This window comes from Orbicella franksi, chromosome 4 (genome assembly GCF_964199315.1).
Source record: "Orbicella franksi chromosome 4, jaOrbFran1.1, whole genome shotgun sequence".
NCBI classification, from domain to species: Eukaryota; Metazoa; Cnidaria; class Anthozoa; order Scleractinia; family Merulinidae; genus Orbicella; species Orbicella franksi.
In genome coordinates this window covers 22,915,251-22,929,800 of record NC_138148.1, presented here as the reverse complement: position 1 = coordinate 22,929,800, position 14,550 = coordinate 22,915,251, and the positions used below count along the sequence as shown (strand labels likewise).

General features: G+C 38.7%; 1 protein-coding gene across 6 annotated transcripts in view; it reads left to right on the top strand.

Moving 5' to 3' along the window:
* The window catches only part of LOC145484986 (COP9 signalosome complex subunit 3-like), a 227,217-nt gene that overhangs the window by 157,922 nt on the left and 54,745 nt on the right, over window positions 1-14,550 (top strand). For 5 of the 6 annotated variants that reach the window (XM_081463624.1, XM_081463622.1, XM_081463621.1 and 2 more), the window contains one exon: window positions 1,212-1,298. In XM_081463624.1, the coding sequence (XP_081319750.1) occupies window positions 1,212-1,298 (87 nt within the window). Of the gene's footprint in view, window positions 1-1,211; window positions 1,299-4,613; window positions 5,301-14,550 lie in introns of those variants that run through there. The other variant, XM_081463625.1, reaches the window with a different exon arrangement.

The following is a 14,550-nucleotide window of genomic DNA, read 5'->3' as shown; positions in this document are numbered from 1 at the left end:
CGACTGTCAATCATGTAATCCCCCATGTACGCCGTGTTTACAATTATTGTTTCTAACTCAGACAACTGAAACGTAGCGCTATTCATTGAAGAAGAATAGCCATAATTAGTCGAGTTATCTTGATTAGGCTATATTGTTTAAAAATCGGTCAGATGTAAAATTAAATTACCTTTTAAATGTCGGGTTTTTATCAGAACTAAACTAACAGAATAATGTATGGAAAGCCATAAGCAAAACTACAAACCATTGGCGGTCCGAATGTTTATTTACATTGGGTTCACAGAGCTGGTGACACAATCCAATGGTGCGATCGAATTTAGTGATCTCTCTTCGAGGAAAGCAATTTTGTTTATGTTCGTAGTAATACATTTATAGTACGAAAAAACTAAAAAAAACAAACACTCACCTTGAGGATAGAGCTCCAACGTGGACAGATTTCGAAGTCACCAGGCGCGTCGGGTGATCGGCGATTGGTGATCGCAAAGCATAAAAAAATGCTTCGAAAACAAAACCAACTCTCCACGCAAATAAGTGGCTACTTAAAACATTAAAAAGAAGGACTACATGAGAATTTCCGTTCATAAATACCGATAGATTACAGAATTCCACGGGGCGGACGTCAATTTTTTTTATCGCAAAGGATTGCTTGCTATCGTGTGTTTAGTATCCGGATAATCACTTCACGCTCTGTTGATATGCAAACGCAGTTTTTGCTCTTTACTGACGAAAAGAGCATTTCACCACTTTCAAACAATACTAATTGCTCCAATTGTATCTCCATTGTCTGTAAAGGGACACAAAGCGAAATTTTAGAACTCCCGTTTGGGAATTCGGCAAATCAGATCTTAAGAAACCGATGCTGGCGTGAACTTTTGCAACCTCATTCCCAGGTCATTACGCCCGCAAAGCATCATGGGTACCCCGCTTTTCCCGGGCGACGCTTTTCAATGGGCGCAATTCTGTAATGTAAGTGAGTGAGTGATACGTTTGCATGTCGCACTCCCCTCAACAAACTCTTTACTACTCTTCGCGTATACACAAGTTTAATAACAAACTCCAACCGAATGGAATAAAACTAAGCATAAGCCTACAAGTACGCATTGCTGACCTACTTTTATTTTTGATGGCGTTACAGTGCAAACCAGTAATAGAAAAATCAATTTGTTTCTCTCAGAGGGTTAATTTTTTTGTAATCATTTGCTTTGTTTCAGACATTTCTTACTTTGTCATTGTCAGACATGGCTAACAGAGTACAACTTAGCAGCCCAAGAGAAGCTGAACAGTACATATTAAACATGGTAAGATAACAAAAAAACACCTTTAAAGAAGTCATTCAGAGCATTAAATCAAAGGGCCCTCTTGGCTATCTCATCTAATGTCTTTCTTTTTTATGTACTTCTCTACATCATCCTCCCTGAATTGCCACTCCATTTAGATGGGATGCTAGTCCCAGTTTAACCCCAAGCATTTTGTGAGGTTTCATAACAGCTCACCAGTATTTATTTATACCAAGTGGTTAGTTTTAGTCGGCACGCACGTGAGACAATCAATCAATCAATCAATCATTTCATATCTTGGATGAATGGCTTCAATATTATTGGAGTCACAGAAACTGAAATTACCAATTCAAACTCTGTCAATTGCTGTCCAAAAATACCGGGTTATGAATTTGAATACGTTTCTACGCCTCTGTCCTTTGGAGGTGTCAGAATGTTCATTGATGAACAAAGTCTTAATGATGCATTTCAAACAGTCAATACAGTCAAACCTCCACTAACAGACACCTCTCAACAGTGGCCACTTTTTTATTTCCCAGCAGACGGTCCATGTATTCTTTTTTATTTTAACCTCTCTACAATGGCCACCTCTCCACAACAGCTACAGCCGCTCAAGTCACTCCCAACTGCCAAAATAACCTCTTGACAACAGCCAGTCAATTAATGAAACCTCATCAGTACAGTGTTGTTGGTTTCTGTTTCTGTACTGTTGATACATGTATATCTTGATTACATTATTTATTTATATGCTACAATAAGCATTTTTACTCATGCGCAGTGTGGTGCATGAGTTAAGAATTGGGCTCTGTTTCTCCGTTTTGGTGTCACATTTGTGCATGCAAATTTATGCATGCATATATTTACCACGGTCTTTGGAGCTCCGTCCACCATATTGGATTCTTCAAGAAGGTGCCGTTTTTTTCGCATATATTGTGCTTTTTCCCCAATTTGATATGGTGTGAAAGTACCTATCAGTACTTTAGTTCGTTGTTAAGATTCTGAACTGGCATGTGAACATGCATGAAGAAAGTGTTTCTGGAGAGGTAAGCCATTGTTTATGTCGATCGCCATCAGACAATATGACAAGTCTCAAATTTATTAGGGTTTTGGAGATTCAAGGACATATTACAAAGAATCATTTACTAAGAACGTGCTCTGTATACTTAATCTTTTGGTCAAAAAATGCTTCCTGTTCGTGTAAATGGACGTGTTCAACAAAACGGGCAGGTAATAGGCCACGATCAACATACCGTATAGCAATATTCTAGCCTGTCTCTGAGGATTTCAGGACAAAATTTTAGAGTTTCTTTTGTCCCTCAAATCCCAAAAGATACTTGGTTACAAAGAAATTATTTTAAAAGAAAAATAAATGCCAGAACTTGACGTTTCGGCATTATCTTGTCACCATTATCAAATACAGATTAAAGTCGTTCAGTTCAGTTATAGTTATATACCAGCTTAGGTGTTAAGAAAGAATTCTCCAAAAGTTTGAGTAACAAGTGGACTAAAACTTTTTACCAAGATTATTGGAAACTTCTGTGCGACTCTTTTAAATATCTTCTCAAAAGAAATCATTTCTAACAACACCAAGTGTAAAGAATAAATTTTGAAATAATATAGGAAACACTTGAAAGTACTGGTGAAACGATCCCGTGAGAAAATGTTTTTGGTGTTATTTCAGACAACTGTTTATATCTTTAGGTTTTAGAAAATGCAAAAAGGACTGTAATATACTTAATGTTATTCTGGTACAAGGTTTGTGTCCATTAAAAACTGAAATTGCTCGAGTCAACAAGAATGTGACGAACAATATCAGGTAATAAAACACGTGTGTTAAAGTTTTTTTCCTTTTTCTTTTTCTGCTTCTTGGTTAGTCTAGTACACCTTGTATTTTGTATCAATTATTGAAACCTATTGGATTTTTAGCAACATGTGTAAGGATATATCTATCTATCTATCTATCTATATACATGTATCTGACCGATTTTCCAAAAAACATGCCCGCTATTTTGGTGCAAAGTCTTTAACACGGTTTTCATAAATCCAGACATATGTTGGCACAGAATGTCCAAAACTGATCAGGGAATTCCCTAGTTTGACGCTAGATGCTTTAGAAAGATCAACAGAAATTAGACACGCTCATTTTTCGGCCTTTCTGGGTCATCCAGTCTTAATCCATTCAAATAATTATTGGCACAATGTCAGAAACTGATCAGGGAATTCCGTAGTTTGACTCTAGATGCTTTAGAAAGATCGACAGAAATTAGACACGCTCATTTTTCAGCCTTTTTGGGTCGTCCAGTCTTAATCCATTCAAATATATGTCTGGATTTATGAAAACAGTGTTACTGAAATCAAGTGGTTTTTATTTATTTTTTATTATTATTTATTTATCTTTTTGCTTTGCTTATGACAGCCGCTTGTAAATCTTGCCTAGCATTTCTACTTCCTACTGCATGTTTCATTAATGTCGTTGTTGCTAGCGAAAGTAAGTTAACCGTGGCGACTTGTAATTGAACCAGAGCTATTACTCAAATACAAAGAACTCGTGATGGCGTTAATGGGGGAACACTGCCTTGCATTTGGTTAGCCCATGCGACTTCCGGCGATAGCGTGACAAAACAACCTCACTTATCTCCCCAGCACTACAAGCTGAATGACAGACAGCATGTGCTGGATCGGACAAGAGTATCGGTTAGCAAGCGATGTTTAAAGGCGATGAAAAAACAAGCTTGGGGGAAGTCGCTGCGCAGACTTAACCGCACCACACAGGAGTGACCCTTTGTTTATTATGCTGGAATACATGACCAACCTCGTCTCCAAAGGGAGGGAGGGAGGGAAAATTAAACGATAGATTTACAATAAGTAATAGTTACGTTGCTTAGACGAACTCAGAATGGATTCTGAACAGTTTTCCGAGCTTTTATATGGAGACATTCATCTGCTTGTAAGCCAGTAGAAAAGGCTGTGCTACCGAACAGCTTACCCTAACACGTGTAACATCTTAAACATGAATAGTGCTTTAATGATTTGCACCAATGTTATAGTACGTTGTAACGTTCAAAAGGTAACAAAGCTACAATGTTTTAGGTTTAGCTACAATAAGGCTTACAGTTTGCTGACCTTTGGAATATAACTGCTCAATAGCTCTATAGAATGTAATGCCGCCATGAACGGCTCATTCAGAACGTACGTCACGCTCCATTAACTATATTTTACTGGCGTGACAGTAAAATCTCATTTTATTCATCTCTTTTTTTCCTTATTGATCACTAGCCCCCTCCCCTTTTCAATTGGTGTTAAGTTTACCCCAGACTACACTCGTCTGAATTTCAGTTTGCGCGGTGACTCTGAGAAGCAGCCAACCAATCAGCGTTCTGTATTTGCTGTCTAAAGGAAGTCTGCCCGAGGACATCACTAAGTCCAATGAAGGCGTAAGTCTAACAATTTGCCAGCAAGTGTTGTCCATTATCTATGTGATGCCGGCCTGAGATGTGTAAACTGAACGGGTCACATTTAGTCCTGTAACAGTAGGTTGTTGGCCCTGTGGTGATAATGATGTGCAGAGTGAAGAACATGAGTTCAATGGCTGATCATGAGTAGAATTTCCTTGTTTTATCAATTTTAGGCATTGTCAGCTTTGCTAACTATCAGAACTGTCTGTGATTTGCTAGCGCGGAAGAAATTTATTTGTGTGGCTTCTGGGTGATAATTGACGTAACGACAACATGTTGAGTGTTCACTTACTGCTAACTATGGCCTAGTTTGTTTGAAGTTCAATTGATTCTTGATGTAGGAAGCTCTTGTTCAGTCCATTTAGGATGATGCAGTTAAGTATATATATGATAATATTTTAATTCTTGGAAATATGGCATTGCATGTTATAACTTACAAAAAACACCAGGTGCCTACTGAAGAGTACTGTTATTTTATCAAGTTTCAAGTATACTTAAAAATCAAATTACAAATATAATGAAAATAAGGCAAAGTTGATATTTGTTACAATGGCCCAGTACTGGAATATATTCCTAACAACCAACATAAACAAGTGTAACACTTGACCAAAAAATGCCAGAAGAGATTTAGTTCAGAATTGCTGTGAAAAAAGATATTTCATCCAATTCGCAATTCTGATCGGTTGTTAATTCTCTATCTATAATTTTTTGACTCGGCTTGCTTTGTTATTCGCCTGACGATATCCTTGTAGTAATGATGGCATATTGCGTTACAGCATTTACCTTCTCCCCTGCATCGAAATTATCTATATCTTAGATCTATATGCACTTTTTTCAAATTAGCATTTCTCCCGTGTTATTTTTAGTTGTCAGATGGCAAACGTTTTCAAATTGCTTGTCTGACTATGTACGCATTGCATATCTATTTTATATGACTTGCACTCTCTTGTACATGAGTATAGGCTACTAGGAGCCTCTTGTTTAAAAATAAAAATGTTGCACCCCTGAAAAGAAACAGGTGTCATATTACACCCCAACCTCCCCATAATGGCCACCTCTCTACAACAGCGACTTTCCTCTGTCCCCAAGGTTGCCATTGTGGAGTGGTTCAACTGTATATATTAAAAATTGGGCAGCTGGCACTGTCTCAAGATTTGGCATTTTGTTCTAATAATCAAAGGGCTCTTTGAGACAATGACTGAATACAACCTTCCGGCCCTCCCTTCCCTCATCCTTTTGCCTACCAATTGCTTCCCTTACATATTTCACCCCCTTAGCCTCCCGTCCCAGTCCAGCTCTTGTATCATCAGCATGAAACTAGTCACACAACTTTCAGTAAAACTCTAAACATTTTCGTATTAGTCATTTTTTGTAACCTCTGTTAGAGACATGATGTCATTGTTAGAGTGGTCATTTGTTCTTTAAAACTTTGAGAAGTAATCAAATATACAATCTTACATACTTAATTGAACAACTCCAATGGGGCTTTTCAGGAACAGTAAATTTAGCAGATGCCAGCACTTACACAGTAATTACATTGTTAAGACCCACTTCCTATAAAATCGACACAAGTTGAAAAATCTATTTGGCTCATTTGTTGCTCAAAGATTGGCTTTAACTAGAAAACAAACGGACTACAGTTAGTTAGTTTCAGCTGTTTTGAAAAAAAATGCGAAAAATGATTTCAAATTGATTGGGCTCAAAATCCACTTCGGGTTATGCTTATTTTTTTAATAGTTGATCGCATCGCACACCGCACAGCAGCTACTTGAGAATCTTTCAATGGTTTTTATATTCAGTTCAGGTCTTCATGGTATAACTGAACTAAAAATAAAATAAATCATAGTAGTTTTTAGCCCAAAATGAGATCGAAGAGGTATGCCAAATTTGGCAATGTGTTGCAAGCGAATTATAACACTAAAATATCGCCACATTTTTCTATGGGCTATAACTTAAATACCATAAAAACACTTTCTACAGGTTAACTATGTACCTTCCTGTTAGGTTATCAAAAAACATTTCTGGGGAAATGGTTTAAGTAGCCTGACTCGACCTGTGTTTCTGATCAAGTTTGCCCAAAATCTGCCACTGGAATGCAAACAATTGCATGATATGGTTAGACACCCTCAAACACATGCGTTTCCAACAACCTGCTGAAAGCAATCTTTAGAAACATTTGAATGAAATAATGAAAAATGTTCGTTGAATAAGTTTGAATAAATATGTATTTCTTCATTTGCCTTGCAAGGCAAGTATGGTGAGGTATGGGTCAGTTCCAGCCCTGATTGATTTCTTTAGGATGCATTTGGCTGTCTTCACCCCAGACTTGTCCTTGCCATTGGCCTTGCTATTTCCAGGGCTACTAGTAAGATGTTTGAAATCCCACATTCTTACAAAGTCGGCAAACACGTCAGATGCAAATTGCAACCCATTTTTCAACCAGCTTGACTTGTTCAGGAGACTTGAAAAGTTAAGTGCTAAACAGATCAAGTGCAATGGAGCCATTGTATTCCTCCGGCTTTGCCAAAGTTTCAGACTTGCACCTACATTTGCCAAGATCAATGAGATGAAGTCCGAAAAGTGAACACAATCCTCCAAATAATTTGCCAGCAATGTCATAATGGAAGAGCTCCATCACAAATCACAACAGAACAACATCTTAAAGAAAGAGATCAGTGAAATCTACAGCGAAATTCGTAAGAAATGTTCCACTTTCTGCTTCTTGTGTATTCTGAAGACAATTGCAATGCTAGGCAAGCAAGCCTATCAGAAAATGGTGGACGAGCACTCATCAAAAATTGCCTGGCTACTCTACTGGGATGTGGAAGTAGATGAACACATGGAGAACATCTCTTCTTACAATCTCACTTTCTTCGACAAACTCGTTCTCTGTCGCAGTCTGCAATTTTCTATTCCTGAACCTTGCATTCTGCCATTGACATCCAGGCAACTTTTGAGAAAGCGCTTTTGAAACTTAAACCCAAGCTTTCCGACAACAAAAAAGAGCTAGCCGCAGCAACCCTGCGTTCAGTTGCTTTGAATTACATCGGAAGAAGGCCCAAAGCCACCGAAGTGGCTGGTACTATCAATCCAAAAGCTGAAGAAACGGGATGACAGAGTAATTTTTATTTTTTTTTTGTAATTTTTATTTTTTTTTCAACATTTTGGGTTATAATACATACAATACAACACAAGACATAACACTAGTTACAATACTTACAATACGTCATAACTACAATAGATTACATACAACAAATTATAATTACTAATCGTAGCCTAATTATACCTAAAGAATATACAATGCGTTGTTTACAATAGTGCAGCTACCCAAAAACAGAAAAAAAAAAAAAAAAAAAAAAAAAAAAAAAATGACAGAGTAATTACCAAACCAGATAAATGCCCGGGCATTGTCGTTGTGGACAAGTTGGAGTACATTCAACTGTTGAATGAGGCATCTTTCGACAACCTGACAAAATTCTGATCCGTTAGCCTGTAAAAGCCAACCACAAGAGGAAGACCACCAAAATATTATCATCTGCTTCTGGCAAAAGAAAAACGTCTTGAATCAGGTGTGCACAGAATTCTGCCTTAAAAGAAATGGCAGACTTCGTCTGTCAGAGGGCATCTCGCCTGGCCCACTTATATGGCCTTTCCAAAATGCATAAAACAACTCTCACAATGTGGCCAATACTCTCACCATCTGGAACTTACAATTACGCTCTTGCAAAGTGGCTAGATGAAAAGCTGAAACCATTGTCGACTAACAAGTCTACAATCTCTGGTGTTTTCTATTTTGCTGAATAAATCCAACAGTTCAAACTCAGCGAAAATGATTTCCTTGTCTCTTACGATGTCACCACTCTCTTCACAAATGTACCCCCTGACAAAACAATCCATATTCTAGCCGATATAGCTTTCAAAGATAACTGGTTCACCAAAGATGACCTGATAGAGTTACTAAGCTTTGCCACAAAAAAAACAGCTATTTCAATTTAATGGAAACCTGTACGAAGAAGTTGATGGTGTTGTGTTGGGATCACCATTAGGTCCACTTATGGCAAATGCTCTCGTGTTCAGCTGAAGAGAAACTAGCGCGTGAGAACAAGCTTCCGAGTTTCTACAAGAGATACGTGGATACGTGGATGACACGCTGGCTCTGGTACGCGACCTCTCCAATGCCACCAATTTGCTGACATGTCTTAATAAAGCCCACCCCTCCATTCAATTTATGAAGGAAGTAGCAAGCAACGATGGATTGCCATTCATTGGCATGAAAATCATAAAATTGATGGCAGCCTTGAAACCCGTATTCACAGAAAGAAAACAAATAAAGGGCTCCTTCTGCACTCCCAAAGCCATGTTGACAGCTAGTACAAATGGTCACTGCTAAGTACAATGTTAGACCGCACAAAATGCTTGTCGTCTACGCAATAATTCCTTATGCAAGAATGTAAAAACTTAAAAGGGATATTTTTAAAATTAAAATATTGCGAGAAGCTCATTGACTCGGCTATCAATCGCCTCCAGCATCCTACAGACCCAGTTAAAACACTATCTGACAGCCCCATTGGGGTTACGTTGCCATTTAAAGATCAGAAATCGGCTGACGTGGTTCGCAGACAACTTGGCAACCTCGGAACGAAATTTATTCAGCAACTGCAGGCAGTGTTCACAAGCAAAACGATTGCTGATCATCTGAGAGTCACAGAAGAAAAGCCTCTTCTGATAAGCCAGCAAAGTGTAATATATGAATTCACATGTGATTTGTGTAATGCAAATTATATTGGGTACACTTGCCACCACCTCCATCAACACGTAGGAAACAGAAACATTCTGTGATTGGAAAATATTTTAGGGTCAAGCATGCCTTAACACCTGACAACTTAATTACGAACTTTAAAGTCCTTAAGAAATGGCATGGCAAACTCAAATGTTTAATCTTTGAAATGCTGTTGATTAAGAGCAAAAGACCAAAACTGAACATGCAAGTGGATTCCATTCGGGCAAACCTTTTTGCATGAACATTTTCATGTAATGTTTGCCAATTTTTATTTTCTCACATCCTAAGTGCTATAAATATGTCTTACCGTTATTTTTGATTTATTCATTCAACAGTGAGGACATGAAGCCGTCGAAACATCAAGTTACTTTACTTACATTAATTTTCCTGCTTCAATTGAAATCACCACCTAAAATTATATCGTCACAGAAAATCTTGCAAGTGGCTAAAGAAACTCAAAAAAGCTGGGTCGTCATCATTTGGTACGTAGATTTTGGCCAAAGTGAAAAGCCTTTCATTTGTTTTGCTATCACAAATAATAAATCTGCCCTTGGAATCCAAATATGATCTTTCAAGCTGAAAGGCGAAATTATTGTTAGAGAATTGCCACTCCTCCGCTGGTGCTAGAGCAGCAGCTAAACAAAGTTTTATAGTCCCATTGGGATGACCAAGTTGTAGTTGTGTTTTCAGAACAGTGAGTTTCTTGCAGTGGATAAATTGAAAACATTTTTGCTCTTAACCAATTAAATGTTTCCCTTCTTTTCAATCTCTCTCCTCAACCTCGAACATTAAGTGAACATATTTTAAGATCCATAACCAGATAATCTTAAATTGAAAGGAAATCATTCTGGATGAGAATCATGCATTTGAAACCAGCTTGGATTGGAGCTAATGAAATTACAGTGGATCTCATATTTTAGCTTACGAACTACATGTATAAACAAATAACACGAAAACGGTAACATATAAAAGAATCCTTATTGTTAGACTGAAGTCCCAGCAGCCTTGGTAGGTGTTAACATCCATCTTGAACTTGACAAGAGTTCTATTGCCAATCAAGAATTTATGTGTGCATGTTGGAAATAGCTATTGATTCGAACTTCTTTTGAATACAAAAGATTTGCCTAGAGAAAAGTCATTATTTGCAAGTAAATAATGTTAGGTTAAGGTTGCTTAAGCAGGGGTTTCAATAATTTTTGGCACAAGAGGGTAGTTTAGAAAAACAGGTGGGTAGTTTCTTGGAAGGCCCAGAGGGTCTTCCCAAGTAGGTTGATCCGGGGGCATTTTCCCCCAGGAAATTTTGAAATTCTAGACTCTCGCAGGCATTTCAAAGCTCAAGACTACAGAAGCACACAAGCCAACAGAAGCCTACTAAACTGGCAAATTTGACAGCTGAAAGGTAAAACAATTCCTTATTTATAGCTGACCACGTTTTTCCAAGTTCAAGTTCAAGAGTTAAAGAATTCAGTTATCACTTACAATGTTATCATAATTGTCTGTGCCCACATGGGATGGAGTTAGAAAGTCTTGTGCAACTCAGAAGCACAAATTTCAGTATTGGATGAATAAGTATAAACAAGACAAAGATGAACAATTGCAAAGGCTTCAGAAAGCATTACCCAAGAACTCATTTTGGTCGGATCAAGTAAGGCTGTGCAAAACGATCAAACAGGCATGGAAAATTCTCGATACCAAATTTGGAGATCAAAGGAAATTAATGGATACGCTCTTAGCTGAAATTACAAATCTCAAGCCACTAAAGTGCGACTCGAAATCGCTTTCTCACTATGCAGCTAGAACTCTTGGTTTCGTAAACAACATGGAACAAAATGGCTGAGAAGTGACAAGTGCCTCAGAAGCACCCTTTGCGATGTCTCAGCTTTCATCAAAGTTAGATCCAAAAGATAATATTGATTTTGGTTGAGAAATGCAATGCATGGAAAATGAAGAGAACGTTCTGAATCTAATAGATTGGTTAAACAAAGAAGCAAGCATGCGATCTCATGTCAAAAGGGATACCCGCAACGACACGGAAGATCACCGATTTCAAAATCAGCGAAGTCAATCGGACAATCATTCCATGAACAGTGAATTGTCTGGTGATAAAATTTGTCCATTTGGTTGCGAAGCGAAGCATTTACTTTCTGCATGTCCAGTGTTCCAAAAATCAACAGTAGACCAGAGATGGGAAATAGTAAAGTGGAATAATCGATGTCGCAAGTGCCTGTGAAACCATCACACTAATCACTGTAAAAAGCCCAACAGAAACACCTGCAATAAGTGCACGCAACGCCATCATTGTTCTCTACACAACAAATGTATACCCACTGCAGTGAATTCCAGATTAGATCCTGAAGCTGTACCTTTTACTGGTGCAAGTCAAGAGGCCAGTAATCACAACGTTCAGGGCAAGAGAAACGTCCCTGGTCTTTGTCCAGTTCAAAAAGTCAAGATCAAAGATAAAGATGGAAACTTTGTCGAAGCCCTTGCTATGTTCGATAGTCGTTCAAACATAAGTTTCATTTCGAAGAATGTAAAGAAGAAGCTCGGTTTAAGCAGCACTAAAACACATTTGGCCATGAACTTGGCAGGAGGTAATAAGAAGTCAGAAGAATCATAGCTCATTAACATAAGTGTTGTGTCAACAGCTGAAGAGCACATTCAGAAGTCAATGCGAGCTTACGCGATAAATGAGCCTTGCAGTCCAGCAAAAACAGTTTCTTGAAAGATTGTAAACAGCTACCTGCACTTGAAAGCAATCTGAAATAAACTATATTTATCAGGAGGAGCTGTAGACTTGTTGATCAGAACAGACTTTGCTGAATCCTTTATCAACATGGACGTCATTCCTGGTAACGCTGGGCAACCCACTGGAAAGAGAAAGTGCTTTGGATAGTATGTCATGGGACAGTGCTCTGTTTACACTTGTAGTGATAACAATTTGAAGAAAAACAAGTTTATCAAGTCAATTGCAAAACCAACTCAAATGATAGATGGGGGGGTCCAAGTGCACATGCCATGGAAAGACGAGGGTCCCCCAAAAGAGAGTAACTACGATATCACGTATAAACAAATGATCTCTTCCGAGAAAACGTTAAGAAGAAAAGATTGCCTTGAAGTAATACAAGACGAAGTTCAGAAGCCACATGAACAAGGATTCATAAAAGGAGTACCTCCAGAACAGATCAACCATAAAACTCCCGAGTGGTATCTTCCCCAGCTAGCAGTTTTCACTCCCGACAGAACAACCAAAGTTCGGCTAGTATTCGATGCCTCTGCACAGGGACATGATGGAAAGTCATTAAATGATCATCTCGAGAAAGGTGCAAACTATATCAACAGTTTTCCCAACGTGATCATTGCATGGGGCTTTGACAAGGAAGTGTATACTGGTGACATACACAAAATGTTCAGCCAAGTGAAGATTCATCCAGATGACCAAGTGTTAAAGCGTTTGTTACCCCGTTGAAGAAAAAGTCAATACCACGCTTGGAGTTGATGGGGTGCCTCTCGCTTGCAAAATTATACAGTACGTGTAAAGAAGCACTAGAATTCACCGTGATCAGCAATTGCAAGAAAGTGTTCTGGATTGGTTCTCAGACCGTGTTAACCTGGCTTAAAACCTTTCTAAGAAAGTTCAAACCATTTGTCTCAGTGAGAGTGGCTGAAATCCAGGAAACAATAAGCTGAGAAATGTGTAAATACATCAGATCTGATAATAATCCTGCTGATGTCCTGATGAGAGGAACTCCACCAGAAAAGTTGAAGACTTGGCCCGAAGGTCCTCCATTCCTGAAACGCCCGCAACCAGAATGGCCCAAGTTCGAAGAAAATCCTAAGGAAAGTGGTAAAGAATTGTCAGATGAAATGAAGCTGCTCAATAAGTTTGAAGCTGCGAACACCTATGAACAAGTATTTTGTTCAGCTTCATCAAGGGGGTCGAATGATAACCCTATTTTGGAACATCTGATGTAGTCTTGCTCCATGTTCACTAAAGCAAGGAAAACTTTGGTTTATACTCTACGATTTGCCAACAACACAAGGTTGAAAGCAAAAAAGAAAGATGCCATTTCGCCAGAAGAATTGAGAGAATCTGGGCTCTGGTTAATTAAATGGAGTCAACAGACGATCAATGTACTAAGATACTGTTGACAAGAAGCTGATTCCAGCATCAGATGAACAAGGTGTGTTACGTGCACATGGGAGACTAAAGAACATCAGATCATTACTAGATGAAATGTGCAATCCCATTATCCTACCAAAAGGACACCAATTAGTAAATTTACTCCTGAAAGACCTTCACGAAAAGCGAGCACTTTGGGGATACAAGAGTCTCATCTATGAATCAAGGAAGCATTTCTGGATTATGGGAGTGCAAAACATGGCCAAACAGGTAACTGGTAAATGTGTGACCTGCAAGAAGTTGTGAAGACAACTGCTGGAGCAAATGATGGGACAGATTCTGAGACTGCGTGTTGCAGCAGGTTTCCCAGCATCCAGCAACACGGCAATTAACATGTTTGGACCTCTGCACATATGAATTGGCCGGAAAACACTGAAGGAAGTGCAACTAATAATATTTACATGCATGACTACAAGAGGTGTCCATCTGGAGCTCGTAACAGACAGAAGCACAGATACATTTCTCATGGCTTTTCAACAATTTGCCGCACTCAGAGGATATCCCAGTAACTGTTGGTCGGATGTTATTTGAACAAAATATTGCAAGGTTGGGACATCCTTAAAATTCAGTGTCTTATCAGAAGAATTCTCATGCTCTTTCCACTGGGAGTGGAACATACCACGAACTAGCCATCAAAACGGAGTGGTAGAAAGTCTCATCAAATCAGTAAAACAAGCCTTAGACGCTTCATCAAAGAATCAAACCTTTACAGAGGAACAGTGGAGAATGTACCTGGCAAAAGTGACCTATTTGATCAATGGGTGTCCCCTCTATCCTAGCTCTGGCAAGATCTGGGAAAATCCGCCTGTCACACCTAACGACCTCTTGATCGGTCACCGCTTTCCTTCTCCTGTG